Source organism: Gymnoscopelus microlampas (assembly GCF_963454915.1).
Source record: "Gymnoscopelus microlampas genome assembly, chromosome: 13".
Lineage (NCBI taxonomy): Eukaryota > Metazoa > Chordata > Actinopteri > Myctophiformes > Myctophidae > Gymnoscopelus > Gymnoscopelus microlampas.
Window position 1 is genome coordinate 49,380,235 of NC_139950.1, and position 22,072 is coordinate 49,402,306.

At 43.3% G+C, this 22,072-nt stretch overlaps 1 protein-coding gene across 5 annotated transcripts in view; it reads right to left on the reverse strand.

Moving 5' to 3' along the window:
- Positions 1-22,072, reverse strand: part of wdfy4 (WDFY family member 4) — a 187,371-nt gene that overhangs the window by 90,638 nt on the left and 74,661 nt on the right. For all 5 annotated transcript variants that reach the window (XM_084076960.1, XM_084076962.1, XM_084076961.1 and 2 more), the window contains 7 exons: positions 20,738-20,834; positions 13,167-13,372; positions 10,865-11,025; positions 10,010-10,129; positions 7,874-8,083; positions 6,914-7,120; positions 5,144-5,273 (listed from right to left, as the gene is read on the reverse strand). In XM_084076960.1, coding sequence (XP_083933086.1) covers positions 5,144-5,273; positions 6,914-7,120; positions 7,874-8,083; positions 10,010-10,129; positions 10,865-11,025; positions 13,167-13,372; positions 20,738-20,834 — 1,131 coding nt within the window. The remainder of the gene's footprint in view (positions 1-5,143; positions 5,274-6,913; positions 7,121-7,873; positions 8,084-10,009; positions 10,130-10,864; positions 11,026-13,166; positions 13,373-20,737; positions 20,835-22,072) is intronic.

Here is a 22,072-nt window from a genome sequence, read left to right on the forward strand (position 1 = left end):
GGTGGGAACTGGCAGCCATGACAACAGCAACAGGACAAACCAGAAAACGTGCAGCCATGGCAGCCATGACAACACAAGGACGAAAACGTAAAAGAGAGACAAGAACAAGGCTAGAACAATGGCTTCTATTATTGCTTCGCAACTTTCCAGGAATACAAAGCCTGCAGTTTCTATTAGCTTGGATTCCCCATCGATGATGTCACTGGTTGACGGGTTTCTGAACTGTCCACAGACACAGACTGAGCAGGAAAAAAATGGTACAGTTTTATCATGAGCATTAGTGAGGACCTATTATATGAAGATAGGTTGAAAATGGGTGGAGTCGTCCTTTAAGTCCTAGTTTTAAGACGTCTGGAGCTTGGGAATCTGACTAAACATCAGGAACCGGCAGCCGTGAAAAAAGCAAATGAAGGAGGAAAAACTGAGAAAAAAACAGAACAGAACATTGATTCACAACCTGTGGGCTGTGAGGATATTGCAAGTGGGCCCCCAAATAATTAGCAAATTACTACGATTCTGATAATATTAAATTAATATATAAGTAACACATTGAGTGCCATAAACGTAGATCTACGTCCATTCCAATTTTCCTTTTTTTTATTCCACAAGAGGGCGCTCTATGATCCCTGATGAATGATCCCTCGGCGCTGATAGAAGGAATGGACGGATGTGACGTCATCCCCAAAAAACGTCCCTTCCGTCCCACTCCTATGTTAGGATTTGTAGAAAAACACTTCTAAAGCTCGGATTCTTTTTTTTTGTGGTGAAAACGAGCCGTTTTCAACGGGCGATAGATAGCACCACGATGGTCTATCGCGGTAAAAAAAAAATCCAGTGGGTAGACGAGACCCTCCCCCACCCACCGGACACACCCTCCGTGTGCACGTCGTGGCCTCTGCGGCTCTCCAGAGATCGTCAAATCACGGTAAAAAAAAAAAAAAAACGCTGGCTGGCACCCCCACGGATGAAGCGGATGCGTAGTACCTGGCAGTAGGGATGCACCGATGTGACATTTTGGCTGATATCGATATCCGATATAATATATTGCTGTTATGGCCGATAACCGATGTCGATATGATCGATAAAAAAAATAAAAAATAACTTTTATCCATTCTGAAAAACATGTGTAAACACTGAATTTGAAAAAGCAATCCCTGTTTATTCCAAATTATTTTATATTATCATCTGGATAATCCCCAGAGCAAAAAACATTTGTGTCAACTGCAAAAAGTACCAGTGACAGCAGCTTAGAAACTTGGCGAATATATGTGTATATATGATATAAAGAATAATATAATATATGATGTAAGGAATAAAAAAGTTTGGGCCCCAATACTGACCCCTGGGAGACGCCACAACTTAAGCAATGTCCAAATGATTTGAGCTGTATTTGCCCAGCTTCACAAACTGTTGACGTCTGTCCAAATAACTTTGTTTTAATCCAGTCTACTCTAATGCCTCTAATACCAATTTTCTCCAGTTTGTTAATTAATATTCCATCAATGCCTGAGATGTTGATCTGTTAGTTCTAAAACCATATGACTCACTGAGAGTAGGAAACATTAAATCTTTCCAAAAAAGAATCTAGTCTGCTATTGAAAAGTTTCTCCAGTAGGCCTATCTTTGAAAATTGTGACCAATTGGTTCCATTTGGACACTGATTTAGAGACCCATAAGGGTCCATTTGGTTTGTACTGTACACTCCGAGTAACAGACCCATATAAGGGTACATTTGGTTTGTACTGTACACTCCGAGTAACAGACCCATGTAAGGGTATATTTGGTTTGTACTGTACACTCCGAGTTACAGACCCATGTAAGGGTACATTTGGTTTGTACTGTACACTCCGAGTTACAGACCCATGTAAGGGTCCATCATTTTTAACTCAAATCTTTGCTTCTGGGGGTCCCTGGAACAACATATTTTGAGATGGGGTCGGCGGCCAAATACATATCATTTTGAGGGTCCTTGAGATGAAAAAGTTTGAAAACCACTGACATAAAAACATACATTTTTCAGAAAACTGTTAGGATTTAGAAGACATTTGTAGAATCGGCCTCAAGTCTTAAAGAGTTAAGTGAGAAACGTGTGCAGATAAAAACACCTGCACAAATCAGGGTTGTTACACATGCATGACATCAGTTTGTGTTGTGAGTGACATCATACCAGAGCTTTGTCAGCCTATATAAGCTGTTGCAGACATCTAGAGATATCGAGAGGAATATTGGGAGATTCTTTGATTAAGGCAGAGACAGAGACACTGATACAAAGACGTTGACAGAGAGACACACAGAGACAAGGAAGAGACAGACGTAGACAGAGTGAGACACAAAGGAAGAAAAGAGAGATACAGCGATAGAGATGCTGTGCTGGTCGGTGCCTCTGAAAAGAGGACCACAGACAGACTACTTCTATGGTTGTGCTGCTGGGCCAGTGGAGGACAAGGTGTATTCCTTTGGAGGGTTCTATAACAGGCTGACCTACAACAAGGATCAGATTGATGTTCACGTCTTCAACACAGTGACTTTGTGCTGGATGACGTTGCCCCCAGTGACAACTGGAAGAGGAGAATGTTCCCTTGATGTTCCCTCCATGCGCTACGGACACACAGCTGTACTGATAGAAGATATCATCTACATCTGGGGTGGGACGGTGAATTGTAAAATGAAGAATATCAACTGGTTTACCGTCACGGGGGACCTGGACAACATTCTTTATGCATTTGATGTCGACGCCCACAGATGGTTCAAGCCAAAGATTTCTGGAACTGTTCCAGAGGCGAGGTCCGGCCACTCAGCCTGTGTCTTGGAGAAGGTCATGTTTATCCATGGAGGATGGAAACAGCTGACTGGATACTATAATGACATCTACAAGTTGGACACCACCACAAAGGTCTGGTCTTTAATTAACATCAGACGCACTCCATCACCTGCTTCATATCGTCACTCTGCTACCATCATCGGGACAAAGATGTTTGTATTTGGGGGATCTGGGCACCAGGACAACAACATCAGAGTGTTTGACACAGAGACCAACAATTGGCTGAACACACCCTCTGCACAGCTTCATCCGGAACAACGTTACAATCATGCAGCCTTTGTCTACAATGGAGAACTGTACATATATGGTGGATGCAACTATGCTCTGAGACGGCAGTTTCTGTGGAAATTAGATTCCAAGACCTTCTCGTGGATGAAGGTTGAGCCCAAGGGGAAAGGCCCGGGTTTGTTGGGTAACATATGCTGTTGCATGGCGGGAGATCGTATCATCCTCTTTGGAACACGACTCATCTTACATATCTTACATGTAAGTCCTAGTCTGAAGACGTTATGTAAGCTAGCAGTTATTCAGAACGGTCTGGAGCAGTCAGGACTCCCACACAACATCAGGTGGGAACTGGCAGCCATGACAACAGAAGGACGAAAACGTAAAAGACAGACAAGCAATGCAAAATAAAAAAAAAGATGTTCCAGTCGATGTTGATGATCGTAGAGAAGATGACACCGAGTGGCCTGGACTTCCTATAAACTTAAGTCCTAGTTTTAAGACGTCTGGAGCTTGGGAATCTGACTAAACATCAGGAACCGGCAGCCGTGAAAAAAATAAAATGAAGGAAAACAAGGGAACCAGGAGACCTGGTACTGCCAGACCCCTAGTGGTTGAAATCTGAATGGCCGGACTTCGCGTGACGTGTCATGCGAAGTCACGTCATGCGAGGTCCCTTCTATGCCCATGTATGGACGAAAGGGGGACAAAAGATGGGCCGACATTTATTCCCATATATGGACGAAATAGGGACAAAGCCTCATGTAGGCCGACCCTCTGGGTCTGGCAAAAAACAGAGAAAAAGAAAAAAACAGAACATTGGTTCACAACCTGTGGGCTGTGAGGATATTGCAAGTGGGCCCCCAAATAATTAGCAAATTACTACGATTCTGATAATATTAAATGAATATATAAGTAACACATTGAGTGCCAAGGACGTAGATCTACGTCCCTTCAGATCCAACCGTTGAGTGCCATAAACGTAGATCTACGTCCATTCCAATTTTCCTTTTTATTTTATTCCACAAGAGGGATGTGACGTCATCCCCAAAAAACGTCCCTTCCGTCCCACTCCTATATTAGGATTTGTAGAAAAACACTTCTAAAGCTCGGATTCTTTTTTTTTTGTGGTGAAAACGAGCCGTTTTCAACGGGCGATAGATAGCACCACAATGGCCTATCGCGGTAAAAAGGTTTTTGTTCCAGTGGGTAGACGAGACCCTCCCCTCCCCCACCCACCCACCGGACACTTTTTCTTTACATCCGTGTGCACGTCGTGGCCTCTGCGGCTCTCCAGAGATCGTCAAAACGCGGTAAAAAAAAAAAAACGCTGGCACCCCCACGGATGAAGCGGATGCGTAGTACCTGGCAGCAAGGGTTGCCAGGTCTGCTTATTATAATTTCCCCGCAAGATTTTATTTGAAAACAGCCGATCTACAAGCTCACAACGCGTCGCAAAATCCTGTATCTCGGCTCCTACAGTATGTACTTTTTTTTTGTTTTTTACTATGTTTGCGAAACATGCTATTTTCAACTGGTTATAACAAGAGAACGGGAGGGTCACGATGATTTTTTTTTTCTTCACAGAATCACAGCGATTTCCTCCGTGATTAGCAACCATCAGGGGATCGATCATACTGGAGATAAATATTATGTGGTTCTTGAAAAAATTGTCAGAATGCTTAAAAATGCTGGCAGAAGCTACCTTCCAGTATTAGAAAGCCCCTGGCAGTGTTAACCCATTGAGCCCTGAAGCCGATTCTACATGTCTCCTAAATCTCAACAGTTTTCTGAGAAACGTATGTTTCTATATCAGTGGTGCTCAATCCTTTTCATGTCAAGGACCCCCAAAATGATATGTATTTGGCCGCGGACCCCCATCAAAATATTTTGTTCCAGGGACCCCCCCAGAAGCAAAGATTTGAGTTAAAAATGTTCGCTTTAAAAATATATATATTCAAAGATTTGCACACATTTTCACGATTTTTCAAAAATAGCAGATCTACAAGCTCGTAGCGCGGCACTCGGTGCCACGCTACGAGCTTGTAGATCTGCTCGCGACTCCCCAGGGACTCGGTGTGGCTGGTGGTACGGTACCTTGTGGGTTGAGGTGGGTGTTGTTCTGGTTGTTCTCCAGGCTCATCATGTGGATGATGTCCATGAGGAACTCCAGCAGCTCAGTCTGGAAGCTCTGCTGCTGTTCCACTGAAGCCTCGCCTGGAGAGAACTACACACACCTGTTTATGAGCCACGTACACCCAGTGGGGCAAAGGAACCAAGTACATGTACTCAAGTACTACTGTACTTAAGGTACAGTTTCGAGGTATATTTACTTTACTGGAGTATTTCAAGTTTTAAGTACTTTTACTTCTACTCCACTACATCTCAGAGGCAGATATTGTACTTTTACTCCACTACAATTATTTGAAAACTTTAGTTACAAGTTACTTTGTAGATTTTGATTATTATTACAAAACATACATTAACCACTTCAGCCCTAAATACATTTTTGGCAATTTGAAAATAGCAGATCTACAAGCTCACAATGTGTCGCATCGCGACACATTGTGAGCTTGTAGATCTGCTATTTTCGCTTGACTTGACTTGAGCTGGCTCTGTACTTGGCCAAAAAGAGCAAGATCTACAAGCTCACAACACGTGTTGTGAGCTTGTAGATCTGCTATGTTATGGATCATGTTTTACCCCAGAATATGGATGCTGGGGTTCAAGTGGTTATAGTTAACCATGTCCTGTTCACATAAGTTTATAAGACAACGCACGTGTGTGTGTGTGTGTGTGTGTGTGTGTGTGTGTGTGTGTGTGTGTGTGTGTGTGTGTGTGTGTGTGTGTGTGTGTGTGTGTGTGTGTGTGTGTGTGTGTGTGTGTGTGTTTAGACCTACAGTATGCGCGTCTCTTCTTTCTAGCTGTGTGTGATTTAATCAAGGAATAGCAGTTACTGTAACACATACCGGGTACATTAACTGAGCAAAGAGTGACACCAACTGGACAGAGCCAGTATTACACTGAACGGCCCTTTCCAAAGACAAGGGATATTCTAATAACAAATTCATGGGTGGATTTTAAAAGCAGTCAATGTAGATCTAGATTGGCCCATTTCAGCAATAAAGCTTTTTTTTATTTCTATCATTAGCTTTTGGCAATGGTACATTTTAAACAAACACGTTAAAAATGATGATTGTTTCACCTTTGGAGAATAAAAATAATGTTTCTGTCACATCTGAACATCACAAAGTAGAAATGAATGATCTATCACTGCACAGAACCACGCGTGCACGCACACACACACACACACACACACGCGCGCGTACACACGCGCGCGCGCGCGCACACACACACACACACACACACACACACACACACACACACACACACACACACACACACACACACACACACACACACACACACACACACACACACACACACACACACACACACACACACACACACACACACACACACACACACGATATACACATATTTGGCCGTGGACCGCCAAGAACCAGGGCGATCAATCTATTCTTAAGTTATACTCGGGCCGGGGTGGGGGGGCTTGGAATGTAAGAGCAGAATGTGGTGGTGGGCTCACCTTCAGTGTTGCCAGATATTGCGAGAGAAATAAGCAACTAGGTCTATGAAAACAAGCCCAAAAGAGGCGACTATAGGCTACATGAGCACTTTCAACATATACATCGGCTAGTTGAAAATAGCCGATCTACAAGCTCACAACGCGTCGCGATGCGACACGTTGTGAGCTTGTAGATCTGCTATTTTCAAAAGAACCTTGGAAAAAATGGAAAACTTTGGAATATTTTACAGATTTTTTTACAGACAACACTGTCTCACCTCCAGCAGCTGGACCAGAGGGTGTGAGCTGTTGTTGTTGGCGGGAACGTTGAGGAGACTGTCCATCAGCAGGATACGCATGAAGTCACACACCTGCTTCCTGGCGGGGTGACTTGTGAGGTCACACGCCTGCTTCCTGGCTGGGTGACCCGTGGAGGCCACCTCTTCTTCTTCTTCCTCACCCGTTGGACCAGCATCCACCCCGTCCTGAGGGAAGGGGACAGAGGTGGCATTTCATTAAAAAAAAAACATAAAGGTTGGCAAAAAAAGTGACGGTGAAAATTAGCAAAAATAGATGATCTACAAGCTCACATATGTGATGCGTTGTGAGCTTGTAGATCAGCTATTTTAGAAAAAAAGAACACAATGTTTTTTTTGTCCATAAGTGTCGGGGCCCTATCTTGGGCGCCGCCTTTCCCTAAACTTATTAGCCATTTTTAACTATTTTTAAATACATTTTAAAATAGTTCAACTAGCCGATCTACATCGACACATTGTGAGCTTGCAGAACTTAAGTAAGTACATTACTTACTTACAAGTACATATAAGAACAAAAGTAAAAGTACTCATTATGCAGAATGTCCCCATTTCACAAGTTTTCAAATGAATAAATGTATGCAAATCTTTTGAAAATAGCAGATCTACAAGCTCACAGTGCGTTGCATCGTGACGCATTGTGAGCTTGTAGATCTGCTGTTTTCAAATGGCCGAAATGTATACAGGGCTGAAGTGGTTAATGTATGTTTTGTAATAATAATCAAAATGTACAAAGTAACTAGCAACTAACGTTTTCAAATAATTGTAGTGGAGTAAAAGTAAAATATATGCCTCTGAGATGTAGTGGAGTAGAAGTAAAAGTATTGAAAATTGGAAAAATAAACTAAGTACAGTACTTGAGTAAATGTACTTAGTTACTTTCCACCACTGTGTATGAGTAGGGTTGAGGGTTGTGGTTCAGACCTGGGATGCGTCCAGGTGGTCCAGGGGGTCCAGGGGGTCCAGGGGGTAGACGACACCGGCCAGCGTGTGGAGGAACTCGGCCGAGGCCCACAGCGGGTCTCTGGGACGCAGGCTGTGCAGCAGACACAGGAACTGCATCACACTCCCCGGGAACTGCAACTCCCATGATGCATCATCACTCACGGAAAATCTCTTCCCAGGTGGGATAGGCTGTTCACCACCATGCAGGAGAAAAGAAAGAAAACACAAAGAAAGAGAGGTTTAACATGTTGACTTTGACCGCTTCAAGAGCCCTAAACAGAATGCTGCAGAATGCTTGGACCCCCTGGTAAGAATTCTGCCTAGGGGGTCCCCTAGGGGTCCTCAGAGTTACTACAGGGGGGCCGCAATACATATATCATCTCATATGTCCAAAACTGTTACTTTTAAGGATTCAAAATTCAAAAATGGCAGATCAACATGCTCAAAAGGTGCATGTCTTCTCTGGTGCACGTAACGTCAGCCCGTTTCTTTTCACCTGACAGTGAGGAGTTTCACTAGGGAGAACGTAATGCATGTGGATGAACACGCTACTCTTCTCATTTCCACACACAGGCCCTCATTTATCAACGCAGCGTATAAACCGGCGTATATTTTTCCATATATTCGGCCGTACACCAACGTCAAAGTCACATTTATCAACGCATCCTACACAGCCGATCGGAGCGTACATTTGGTCCCATCCTTGATAAATTTCACGTCTGAAAACGAGCGTCATTTAAATAACACGCCCTTAAATATTCTCGAAACACCCCGATTTCACGACATGAAGAACCAGAATACGACCAAAGAAAGAGTTTCGCTGGCTCGCCTCGCTGCCTGTCAAGTCACTCACACAAACAAACACACACACGCACGCACGCACACATGCACACGCGCCTCTCTCTCTCTCTATCTCTCTCTCTCTCTCTCTCTCACACACACACACACACACACATGCGCCCAGCTGTGTCTTTCATAATCCGTTACGGTACAATCTTTGTCAGTCACGTAGGCTTGTAGCCTACATGAATGACATATTATGATACCAATTACATCGCCATGAATGGAATACGTTTGTATATTTATTTACCCCATACCGAGCAGTGCGCGTTCGAGTTACACTAGAGCGGTCATGTAGGCTATATTCCCCATGAGACTCGGGCGGTCTGCAGACTGCAGTGTTCCCGTGCCGCAACCCACGTTATAAGAGATTGGAGCGTCAGGTTTATACCCTTAAGCCAGCCAGTAGCCTATAATATAACTCTCTATGACATAACTCCATACCATAGGACAAGCTACTGTAAGTTTGTAGACCTCACTGTCCATGAAAAATATACGAGCGCTTTTGCGTCGGGAGTCCCGCGGGACTCCCGACGCAAAAGCGCTCGTATATTTTGAAAATAGCTACATTTTATTTAGCTATATTTTGAAAATATCTACAAGCTCACAACGCGTCGCGCTGCGACGCTGGCTTGTGAGCTTGTATATCATGCTATTTTCAATGTAGCCAGATCTACAATCTTAACTGAATGACTGTTAAAGCAAAAGCAATTTGTTTAAATTACTTTATAAAATGTTATATTTTCACAGGGATTATTTATTGTGTAGATATACATTTATGAGTGGATTATGTGTCTAGTTGCCTGTCAGACAGTCAGAAAATGCTGCTCCGCAGGTCTAGAATGGAATAAACGGGCGCAGCCAACGTCAACAACTGGTCTCGACCAGACGTGAGATCTCAGCGTACCGTAGGATGAAGCCCACGTCAGGATATATTGATAAATGCCGAAAGGTGCGGTGATCTCGCCGTACGCCCATTAATTGGGCTGCACCGCGTTGATAAATGAGGGCCACAGTCACCACACCCGGTTTCCCTCCCGAGAACATGGCCACTTGTGCTCGCTGGAGCACCCAAACCGGTAAAGCACACCCAAAAGTACCCAGAATAACGCGAAAGTACCCAAAAGTACCCAGAAGTACTCATTAGTGCACCCAAAAGTACCGAAAAGTACCCAAATGTACCCAAAAGAAAGCAGATGCAGCACTGGAGGATTTGAGCCCCTATTAGTGTCTACAGTGACAACTTTTATGATGCCCCTTCCGACCAGGTCTTACCCGAGAGATGATGATTCGGACCAATTCCAACAGAATGGCTGCCGCCTCGGGACAGAGCCTGTGAGCGGTGCCGTCCGCTTGGTTGTCAATCACAGACTGTAGGACGCTGTCCAGATTCCCCTGTGGGAGCAGACACACACAACCAGAGGCTAATTAATGAGGATAACGAGGAGGAAAACTATTATCGTTGCTGTCGGGCAGAAACCTCTTTTCTCTTCTTTTAGTAAATGAATGACCTACTTGATCACATACTACAGTGTCACACAAAAGCATCAAAAAGTAGCAGCTCCACAAGCTCGAAACACAAGCTTGTAGATCTGTTACTTTTGCTATGTCTGCATTTGAGTCCTGAAAAGTTACAGTATTACTGTATATCATTGGTTCTCAAAGTGGGGTCCGGGGACCCCCAGGGGTCCTTGAGGGAGTTCCAGGGGGTCCCCAGCAAAATGATGGATAATTAGGAACCAAATGGACCCTTATGGGTCTGTAACTCTGAGAGTGTACAAATGGCACTCTCAGAGTTACATTAACATTGCTTTTACAGTATAAAGTGGGGTCCCAGAGATAGAAATGCCATTAAATGGGGGTCCGTAGCCTAATGCATGTCAAACTTGGGGGGTCCTTGAAATTAAAATGGTGGAATATCACCGCTAGAGCCGTAAAAATCTTCTCTTATGGGGGTCCCTGTAATATTTTTTTCAAATGGGGGTCCACGGGCTAATAAGTGTCAATTTGGGGGTCCTTGACATGAACTTTGAGAACCACTGGTGTATATATTCAAATGTGCATGTGAGTCATAGCTGAATTGACCCCCCGCCCCCCCCCCACACACACACACACACACACACCATGTACCTCTGCAGATGTACTGGCGGTGGTCCCCAGGAGTAGAGCAGCCAGCGCTCCGTACACCTGGGCCAGGTGACACTGGCTGACCAGCAGCTCCAGCAGAACATGGAAGCCCGGACACGTGGAGCTGAGGCACTCATAAGACCAGGAGTCATCCCGCAGGTTGTCTAGTGGTGGCGTAGAAGCAGAAAGTCAAACATTTAAATACTTGTGTTTTAACCTAACTTACTTAAACCCATTAAGACCGGGAACGCATCTGTGTCATTTTAAGATGATGCATACATTTTCATTTACGTGAAAATGTGTGCAAATCTTTGAATATATATCTTTTTTCAAGCGAACATCTCTAACTCAAATCTTTGTTTCTGGGGGGGGGGTCCCTGGAACACAATATTTTCAGATGGGGGTCCGCAGCCAAATACATATAATTTTGGGGGTCCTTGACATGAAAAAGTTTGAGAACCGCTGATATAGCAACATATTCGTTTACAAAAAAAAATGTTAGGATTTAGAAGACATAGAATCCCTAGAAGCAAATATTTGAGTAACAATTGTTCGCTTTAAAAATATATATCTTCAAAGATTTGTACAAATCTTCACGTTTTTTCAAAAATAGCAGATCTATTTGAAGCATCAACTGACGGTATATCTGCTATTTTTTAATAGCCAAAGAAGTCTAAAAATGACACAGATGCGTTCCCGGTCTTAATGGGTTAACTTAGAGAAATGTGCTCCTGGGAGCACACAGGTCTCCGCCATGCCAGGTAGGTTATGGTGGGCCAGCATTGTATGAATTTATTGCACCAACACAATATGTTGATTTGCGGGAGTGTTGAAAATCAGTAGTAACAGTAGTAGCAGATGTTTGGACAAAATCTGTAGGAGTAATATAAACAAAAATATTTTACAAAAATGTGCCTCCTGGTGGCGCTATAATAGGCCAATGTGAACAGGGTGGCATCTCTTCCTCTGCCTAGTGGGAATGTGCGTGCAAAGTTTCACGGCATTCTGACACTGTGTCCATGATTTGAGGCACCAGAGTGCTGTGGTTAACATTTAATTGAAACTGTGGACAGTTTCAATTAAATGTGCTTAGGCATGTTCCACCACTGTTCATGTTCTACTTGCCACTGAGGTGTAAACGACTGTGTATATAATACTGTACAGTATGTAACCATGACGACAAAGGGTTGGTCCATCATTCATTACTACATTACTGTATGTATGTACCCATGATGACAGAGTTTGTCCACTACTCATGGATTAAAGCAAAATGAAATCTCATGACTGAAAATGACCAAGTGCTTCTATGCAATTTGTGAAACAGTGTGAAAGGAGCCCCCCCCACACACACGAGCGCTGATTCCTAAACAATTAACACAATAGAGCACCAAAGTCTGACGTAGTTTACACATCCTACCTGGTTTGCGGTTTTCCACCCCCGTTCTGAATCCCCATAGACGTGTTTTATATCGCGTCAAATAAGAACTGTGTTCCAAAAATAAACTAATGAGGTTTGACTCTTATGGATATGAAGCATCAACTGACGGTGAGAAAACACTAATGTTACTTCCACCGAATTAGTTACATTTTCACCAGAAACAGACTGTATCAAATATAAGTGACTGACTATCATAAACGATACAGAACCTCCTCCCTGACAATATCGCAGAGACAGTTTGTTTATTTTTGGACCACAATTCTTATGAGACGATTCTAAGATGACCCAATGTTATTCTCCATAGAGACATTACCTTACGACCCAGGGGATGAACCAGTGACGTCAGGACTTCAGTACTCTATATTTAAAATGATGATATTTTTAGTAATACTGTTCCTGCTGTTCTACTGTACATACTGCCAACCAGGTGAATACATCACAGATTGAGGATTTAACATTTGCTTTCAAATGCAATATCCAAGACTATTAAGATTTAATGGAATGGAATGGAAGATGCTTCTGAACATAGTGCCAGTTTGACCACTTCAAATGCTGTAATCTTAAAATAATAACCGAAAATAGTCTATAGTCAAAGCTCTCAATGCGTCACAGACGCATTGAGATCTGCTATTGTCGTTGCGCAACAAGCTTCCATAGAAGACATGCTGGCTTCTATGGAATCCAAATAACTGAAATAAGTTGTGGCGACTGAGAACTTTAAAGGGTCTACACTATGAATTTTAACTTTTTCTTCATTTTTGTGTGTTTTTGGTCTCCCCCACCACATAAACAATATGATATTAAATATTATTATTATTTTTTAAATTCATGGTGTAGCTCCATTAATCCATGCATTGCTGTACGTACCCATGATGACAAAGGGTTCGTCCATGCCGTCTACCAGGGTCCCGGGCAGAAGGCCCTCTCTGAAGCCGTCCTGCTGGCTCTGGCGGGGGGCCAGGAGGTGTGTGAGTAGCACCAGGGCCAGACGCAGGGTGGACGGGTGCAGGTGACCCTGCAGGAACAGCAGGAACCAGTCCCTGCCCAGGGTCTGGAACAAGGCCTTCTGCTGCCTATACCAGGAGGAACAAGGGGTTAATCACTACAATTACCTGCCCATGGCAGTGGTTCTCAAACATAGACCGTAAAAATAAATGGACAAAGGGAAAGTGACGTCACCCATTGGTTTCTACAGACCGTAAATTAAGCCGATTGTACAGGAACGTGCAATCCGCCATTTTTAATATATACCATTGGGCACGTCGGAACTCAAACGCTATTGCTTGACACCAGACATGTGACCGGGGAACCGGAAAACCATCCCCAAAGAATGCTATTGGTTGGGTAGCTTGTCAATCAAGAGCGGGGGCGGGGAATGAATGCTATTGGTTGTGTAGGTTGTCAATCAAATCATCCCGCCCCTCCTGGAGCATAGCCTAATTTATCGTCAATTTTAAAATAAATGGGACCATAATTTAGCAAAATGCATATCATGATGATTGAAAGGAGACTTTAAACTAGCGACTAGAAGCATATAGTCTTAATGACAATTTTTATTAAGGTAAGAAAATCTAGTCTAAAGTTCGTCAAAAACCCATCCGCTTACAATGAAAGAATATTCTTTCTGACACCTGCAGCCACCTACTGGCCATTTATATGAACTGTCTCTCTTCCGTATCGGCCTCATTGTAAATATGTCAGGCTGGCCCCTTGATTGAAACCCCCAAATAATTGGCAAAACACTAAGATTGTACCGGTAAAATTAATATCGCCTCTGTCGGGTGTCAGGATTGAAATAAAAGAATAGCAAAAGCAGCAGATCTACAAGCAAAAAACGTGGTGCGATACTTTTGTGTGACGCTGTAGTATGATCAAGTAGGGCAGGGGTCTTCAACAGGGGGTCCGGGACCCCTAGGGGGTCCTCAGAGTTACTACAGGGGGTTCGCCAAATCTTTGTTTGATATTATTATTATTTTTTACCTTAACCACTTGAACCCTAGCATCCCTTTTTCTGAGGAGAACGTAAAATAAAAAAATAGCCGATCTACAAGCTTGTAGATCGGCTATTTTTTGGCAAAGAGGTATAAGTGTAGAGGGGAAAAAAGAGCAGACCAAGTAAACAAAAAAAGTTTAATCTGAAACACAATTTTATACAATATAGAGGGGGTCCCTGCTTCATCTCTCTCTCTCTCGGCTAGAGGGTCCTTGGCCTGAAAACGTTGAAGACCCCTGAAGTGGGGCATTACTTTATTAAAAAACGCAATAAGTTACAATGTGGAGATAGGAGGTTAATGCCCGACAGCAACGAATATAAAATATAATAATAATAATAGTAAAAAAATAAAAAAAAATAAAAACGAATAGTGTTTAAGTTCATATTTTGTCTGTTCATTTATTTGTGTCATCATTTCCAGTTTTTGATCCTGTATGAGTTCTCTCTGGATAGAAATTGGTCCCATGAAAATGTATTTTCTGTTTCCTGAAGAGCTGGAGAGAGGGGGGGGGGGGGGGGGGGGAGACCCCTGTTACTGAACAAACACTCTCTTCCTGATTGGAGGTATTGTTATAGTGTTAATTTGTCCTTTTTTCATCGTTTCTATACTTTAATGTCTTTTTCAACTGCATGTCTGTATTGTATTTGCTTTGTTCATGAACCGCAGGAACACCAGAGGCTCATTCATGTGTCTCTAATGGGGATAACACACACAAAGACGAACATAAACACTCTATAGCAATGATTGCTATGGGAATATAGAACCATTTAACACTCCTTTTAACATAAAATAATATTACTTACAGCTCCTTCTAAAGAGAAACACAGCTCTGGTATAAACAGGAAGCCTGTGTTGGGTTCAACAGACACATTTTAGCCTTTTCAGGCCAAGGACCCCCTAGCTGAAAGAGAGATGAAGCAGGGACCCCTCTATATTGTATAAAATTGTGTTTCAGATTAAACTTTTTTTTGGTTTACTTGGTCTGCTCTTTTTTCCCTCTACACCTAAATCTCTTTGCCAAAAATAGCCGATCTACAAGCTCACAACGCCTCGCAGCGCGAGGCGTTGTGAGCTTGTAGATCTGCTATTTTTGGCTAAAGTTCTCCTCAGAAAAAGAGATGCTAGAGTTCAAGTGGTTAAGGTAAATACAAATAAATCATATCACACAAAGATTTGGCGGACCCCCTGTAGTAACTCTGAGGACCCCCTAGGGGTCCCGGACCTCCTGTTGAAGACCCCTGACTTAAAGGGATAGTTCATCCCCAAAAAGACTTGTTTTCTATCGATTAGTCTCCCCATGGACACTTGAATTCAATTCAACAATTTGATGACTCAAATTTGATGACTCATCAAATTATTGGCTAAGGCCAGCAGGGTCTTCAACAGGGGGTCCGCCAAATCTTTGTGTGATATGATATTTTTTACATTAACCACTAGCATCCCTTTTCTGAGGAGAACTTTAGCCAAAAATAGCAGATCTACAAGCTCACAACGCCTGCTTGTAGATCGTCTATTTTTGGCAAAGACGTATGTAGGTGTAGAGGGAAAAAAACAGCAGACCAAGTAAACAAAACAAAAAACAAAATGTTATACAATATAGAGGGGGTCCCTGCTTCATCTGTCTCTCAACTAGAGGGTCCTTGGCCTGAAAACGTTGAAGACCCCTGCTTTAAACCCCAGCATCCATATTGTAGGGAAAGCTTTCACACAAATTGACGCTCGACAAGCTTATCACACGTGTCGTGCTGCGGCGCATTGTGAGTTTGTCGCTCGGCCATTTTCCTGCGAAAGCTTTCCCCACAATAACAGAAAACAGAAAATACACTAGTATAGAGCCCTGAGGTACTCCGGTCAACCATATATATATAGGGCTTAACCCATTCAGACCTGGAAAGCCTATAGGCGTTATTATACCTTTCAATCCAGGAAAGCCATAGTGTCATTTTAGTTAGTTGCTATATATATCGTCACTGTCGGGCAGAAACCTTGTATGTCCATGTTTCTTTCGTAAATTAAAGGTTTCATGACGTTCAGTTTTACCACACATTAAAAGTCTTTGTCATGGTCCTTCAAACGTGTATAAAAAGTTTTAACCAAAAAATCCACTCCATTGATCCATGGCAGGTGTTTTTCTCTCACATTTCTAAAGGCTTTTCAACTGCAATTAAAAAAGAAATCTTTGCCTGCGGGTGTCGCTGTTGAGGGATTTTGCCTGTCAATCATCGCCTCTGCTCCACCCCCCCCCCCCCCCCCCAAAGGAAAGGATAGGGGAGGGGACGGGCGAGGAGGAGAGTGGGCGGTATTAATGGCCTGTGACTTCACTGCCGAAGGGCTAAGCTCAGATTACTTTTCAGCATAATTATTCAGAAAACCCCAGACCACAGAAAATCCACTGAATGTTCAAAGTTCAGTTTTTTTGGGTGTAATTGAGGTCATAAAACCCCCAAAAAAACATAAAAAATAAAAAAAGTGAAAATGAATGTCATAGAACCTTTAAAGCCCTATACTTCATCACACAAGAGTGTCATACGAAAGGAGCGAAAATACGCTCACTACGCCTCGCATCGTGAGGCGTAGTGAACCTACGTTTTTCCAGAAAACTGTTTGTAGAATTGGCCTCAGGTCTTAATGTGTCTTAATTCATTCCCAGCCAAAAACGTAAAAATCGTAATTATTTCCAACTAGATGTCGCGGCCCGATCCGAGGTTGGTCCAGACAGCACTGGCCTAGTCACTCTGCACACACGTCATGCGAAGTCCGGCCCCTCTGGCCTCTCCTCTCCTCTCGGCTCCTCTCCTCTCCTCCCTCCCCGCTTTGCTTTGCGGCCCTAAGCTCTAGTCCCAACCTCCCAACCTCGGTCATGTATTAAAGAGGTCAGACTTCCTGTATCTGGTTGCTATGGCAACCTGCCAGATCAGGCTGAGGGTCTGATAGGCAAATCAGAGAATCAATCAAGCCGAGAGTCTGATCACTGTGAGGTGGGGTAAGATGCCTAAATCATAGCCATAGCTCTGATCAACAGTCTGTGGCGGGTCTTGGAGGCATGTGGAGTGATCCAGTGCTTGCGACCCCGGACGAAATTTCAGAGCTTTTGTCAATTATATAGTAGTAAGATGTAAGATTACCAATACTGCCAAGAATGTAACTAAGGTAATTTAAAATGTTCCTTTTTTTTGGGGGGATTTGACCCAGAGACCCAGGAGATTTCATTTTTCGAAGATCTAGACTCCTATCCACCTCCTTGTTAACTTATTACTTAAAAATTCTGTATCTCGGCTCCTGTGTACTTTTATCAAAATATCTGGCATTGGGCAAACACAGCCAGAAATAAGTCTAGCAGTGAATGAGTTAATGTGGTTAAAGGCTACGGCAGGGGTCTTCAACGTTTTCAGGCCAAGGACCCCCTAGCTGAGAGAGAGATGAAGCAGGGACCCCCTCTATATTGTATAAAATTGTGTTTCAGATAAACTTGTGCTGCTCTTTTTTCCCACCACACCTATAACTCTTTGCCAAAAATAGCCGATCTACAAGCCTGTCGTCTGCGGTGTAGAGCCTGTCTGGCTGGGGTTGCTATGATGATCAATTTACCATATTAGGGACATCAACAGGCGTCGACTTCCTTGATTGGCCAGTCCAACCCATCAGCGGATTGGTCAAACATTGCATGACACTTGTGCCACTGAACCAATATAAGTGGTAGAGCACACATTAGGACTCCAGTCTGTTACACAACGAGACTTGAAGAATCCAATCTGGAGGAGCTGTTGTGAGAAATGTTCTACTGGAAGCTGCATCTGAACAGAGGACCAGTGTTACATGGTCAAGCTGCTGCTGTTGCCGTGGGAGACAAAGTCTACTCATTTGGAGGGTACTGTAACATCAATAAGGATCGGATTGATGTTCACATCTTCAACACAGTGGCTTTACGCTGGAGGAAGTTGACCCCAGTGACAACTGGAAGAGGAGAATTTCACTTTGAGGTTCCATCCAATCGCACCGGCCACGCAGCTGTGCTGATAGAAGACATGATCTACATCTGGGGGGGTTATAAATATGACACAACGGAACACTGCAACGTGCTGTATGCACTTGATGTCGACGCCCACAGATGGTTCAAGCCCAAGGTTTCTGGAACTGTTCCAGAGGAGAGGATGAACCACACAGCCTGTGTCTTGGGGAAGGTCATGTTTATTCATGGAGGATACGATCGGACTGTAAACCATAATGACATGTACAGGTTGGACACCACCACAATGGTCTGGTCTTTAATTAACACCAGAGGCACTCCACCTCCTGCTTCATCACATCACTCTGCCACCATCATCGGGACAAAGATGTTTGTATTTGGGGGCGGAGCCTTCTTTAACAACAACACCATCAGAGTGTTTGACACAGAGACCAACTGCTGGCTGAACACACCTTCTGCACAGCTTCTTTCAGAAGGACGCTTTGGTCATTCAGCCTTTACCTACAATGGAGAACTGTACATATTTGGTGGAAGAAATGGAAGAAAAATGACTACCCTCAATGATCTGTGGAAGTTCAGTCCAAAGACCTTCTCCTGGAAGAAGGTTGAGCCCAAAGGGAAGAGACTGTGTGAGATGTATGGGTTGTGCTGTTGCATTGTGGGAGATCGTATCATCCTCTTTGGAGGAGAATACAGACCTTATTACCTGTACATGTTAGACTTAAGTCCTAGTCTGAAGACGTTATGCAAGCTAGCAGTTATTCAGTACGATCTGGACCAATCAGAACTCACACATGACATCAGGTGGGAACTGGAAGCCATGACTAACAACAGCAACACATAAATAATATAAATAAGACGGGGTCCAATAAGGGGCGTGGCCTCATGTGGATTTCAGACTTCATGTGACCAATCCGTGACGTCAGTCAACTATGACACAATGACTCCATATATGGGCAAGGTTTCAGCCTGATGTGACTGCCATTGACTTCCATTATAACATTGAAGTTAAATATATCAAATATAGAAGGAAAAAAGGCAAGGCTCCAGCCTCATCCAAATTCCATGTGAGAATTCAAAAAAATCACACCCAGTGTGAAGTGGGCGGTGTGTGGTCATCACAACATGACTCACTTTAAAAAAAGGACAAAAGACTTTTTTTAAAGTCCATACTGCTATTCATAGGGCTGCACATGTGTCATGTGTTTCGCTAGCCAATCACAGTCCTGAATTTGCAAAGTCAGCCAATCACATTACAGTTAGTGGTGATGAGACTAGCTGTAATGTGATTGGCTGACTTTGCAAAAGTATCGATTTGCATTAACAATGGAAGGGTTAGGGGTATACAATGCGTTGTAGACTATTGGCCAATCACGGTGCAGGATTGGTCAGTGTCCAAAACTCACTTATAGGGGGCGGCTACACCGCCCCAAAAAATAAACCAGACATTGTTTATGTTTTTAAAAACAATTTGTGACAAAAAGAAAATCTCCATTAATATTCAAAAACCTCGTAACTCCACTTGAGCTGTATGTGGGTAAAGTGATGATAATATAAGGACACATTCAAGTATCTGACAATGTATGAAGTCACTAGCCTGGCATGGCCAGACTAATATCACTGTGTAGATATGGGTCTGGAACCTGCATTTCCAAGGAGCAGATAAAACAAATGTCTCTGGTGATAAACCTGGCCCTATTTTGGCCATGTCAATATAGGCTTTTTTTTTTTAACCCATTGAGACCTGAAGCCGATTCTACATGTCTCCTAAATCCCAACAGTTTTCTGAAAAACGTATGTTTCTATATCAGTGGTTCTCAATCTTTTTCATGTCAAGGACCCCCAATATTATATGTATTTGGCCGCGGACCCCCATCAAAATATGTTGTTCCAGGGACCTCCAGAAGCAAAGATTTGAGTAAAAAATGTTCGCTTTAAAAATATATATATATTCAAAGATTTGCACAGATTTTCACGATTTTTCAAAAATAGCAGATATACAAGCTCATAGCGCGGCACTCGGTGCCGCGCTATGAGCTTGTATATCTGCTATTTTTGAATAGCCCAAAGTGATGCATCGGGATCGGAAGCCAAAAATGTTGCATCATAAAGGCAGGGGTCTTCAACGTTTTCAGGCCAAGGACCCCCTAGCTGAGAGAGATGAAGCATAAAACTGTGTTTCAGATAAACTTGTGCTGCTCTTTTTTTCCCACTACACCTATAACTCTTTGCCAAAAAATAGCCGATCTACAAGCCGATCTCTCGCGCTGCGAGGCGTTGTGAGCTTGTAGATCTGCTATTTTTGGCTAAAGTTCTCCTCAGAAAAGGGATGCTAGGGTTCAAGTGGTTAATGTAAAAAAAAAAAAAAAAAAAATCATATCACACAAAGATTTGGCGGACCCCCTGTAGTAACTCTGAGGACCCCCTAGGGGTCCCGGACCCCCTGTTGAAGACCCCTGGGCTACGGTATAACTCACTCTGTGGTCAAAGGGTCGTCCGAGGTCAGGAGGTCACAGAGAGAGAGCAGCAGCTGGTTCCTGGTCCAAACGGGAGAGGCTGGACCCGAGGTCTGACCTACACACACATACACACTGTTACTACACACAGGTCTGACCTACACACACATACACACTGTTACTACACACAGGACAAACACACACACACACACACACACACACACACACTGTTACTACACACAGGACAAACACAGATCTGAGTGGTCACACACTGACACAGGACGACGCCCCAGACAGTTTTGAAGTTGCTCGATTCAGTATTTTGATATTTGATATAAATGTTATCAGACACGTCCCCTTCCCAGTGGCGTGCACAGACATTTTGAGGGGCAGGCACTCAAGTAAAAAAAAAAAGGGCACCTTGCGCAGCGCGCGGAACCGCCGGCTGCCTTAGTAGTGTGAGATTTATAGAATAAAATTGCAACGCACATTTTGGGGAATTGTTAATATATTAGAAGCTTTTAATCCAGAATTGATCGATGTCACCATGGGCTACATACTGTAAACCAGGGGTCTTCAACGTCACCTATACCTCTTTGCCAAAAATAGCCGATCTACAAGCCCACAACGCCTCGCAGCGCGAGGCGTTGTGGGCTTGTAGATCTGCTATTTTCGGCTAAAGTTCTCCTGAGAAAAGGGATGCTAGGTTTCGAGTGGTTATGGTAAAACGAAAAATCATATCACATAAAGATTTGGCGGACTCCCTGTAGTAACTCTGAAGACCCCCTAGGGGTCCCGGACCCCCTGTTGAAGACCCCTGCTGTAAACTGAAAAAAAAACAAAACTTTTTTTCTTCTTTTTTTCAAAAGGGCACTTCTGGTCAAGAGGGCAAAGGGCAGGTGCTCTAGCACCACCTAGAGTCTATCTGTGCACGTCCCTGCCCCTTCCTATACAAACCCAGTGTAACTTCATACTCCATTTTAACCATGATGGATTCACCAAGAACACCCGTCCTTGGTTCTGGTGACTGATATAGTCCTTTTAATGTGAGGGGGCCGTCTCTTCTTGTTTTTCCAAAAAAATAATAAACAAATAATTGAAAAAAGTTATTGAAAAAACACGGCCCCTCCCTCACACATTAGAAGGACAATATCAGTCACCAGAACCAAGGACGGGTGTTTCCAATGAATCTAAAATGGTTAAAATGGAGTTTGACGTTACAATGGGCTTGTGTAGGAAGGGGGCGCGTCTGACAGAATGAATATCAAATATCTAAATACTGAATCAAGCAATTGATTCAGTATCACATTCTGTAGTACGACAGTGACGCTTGTCAAAAAGAACAGATCTGCAAGC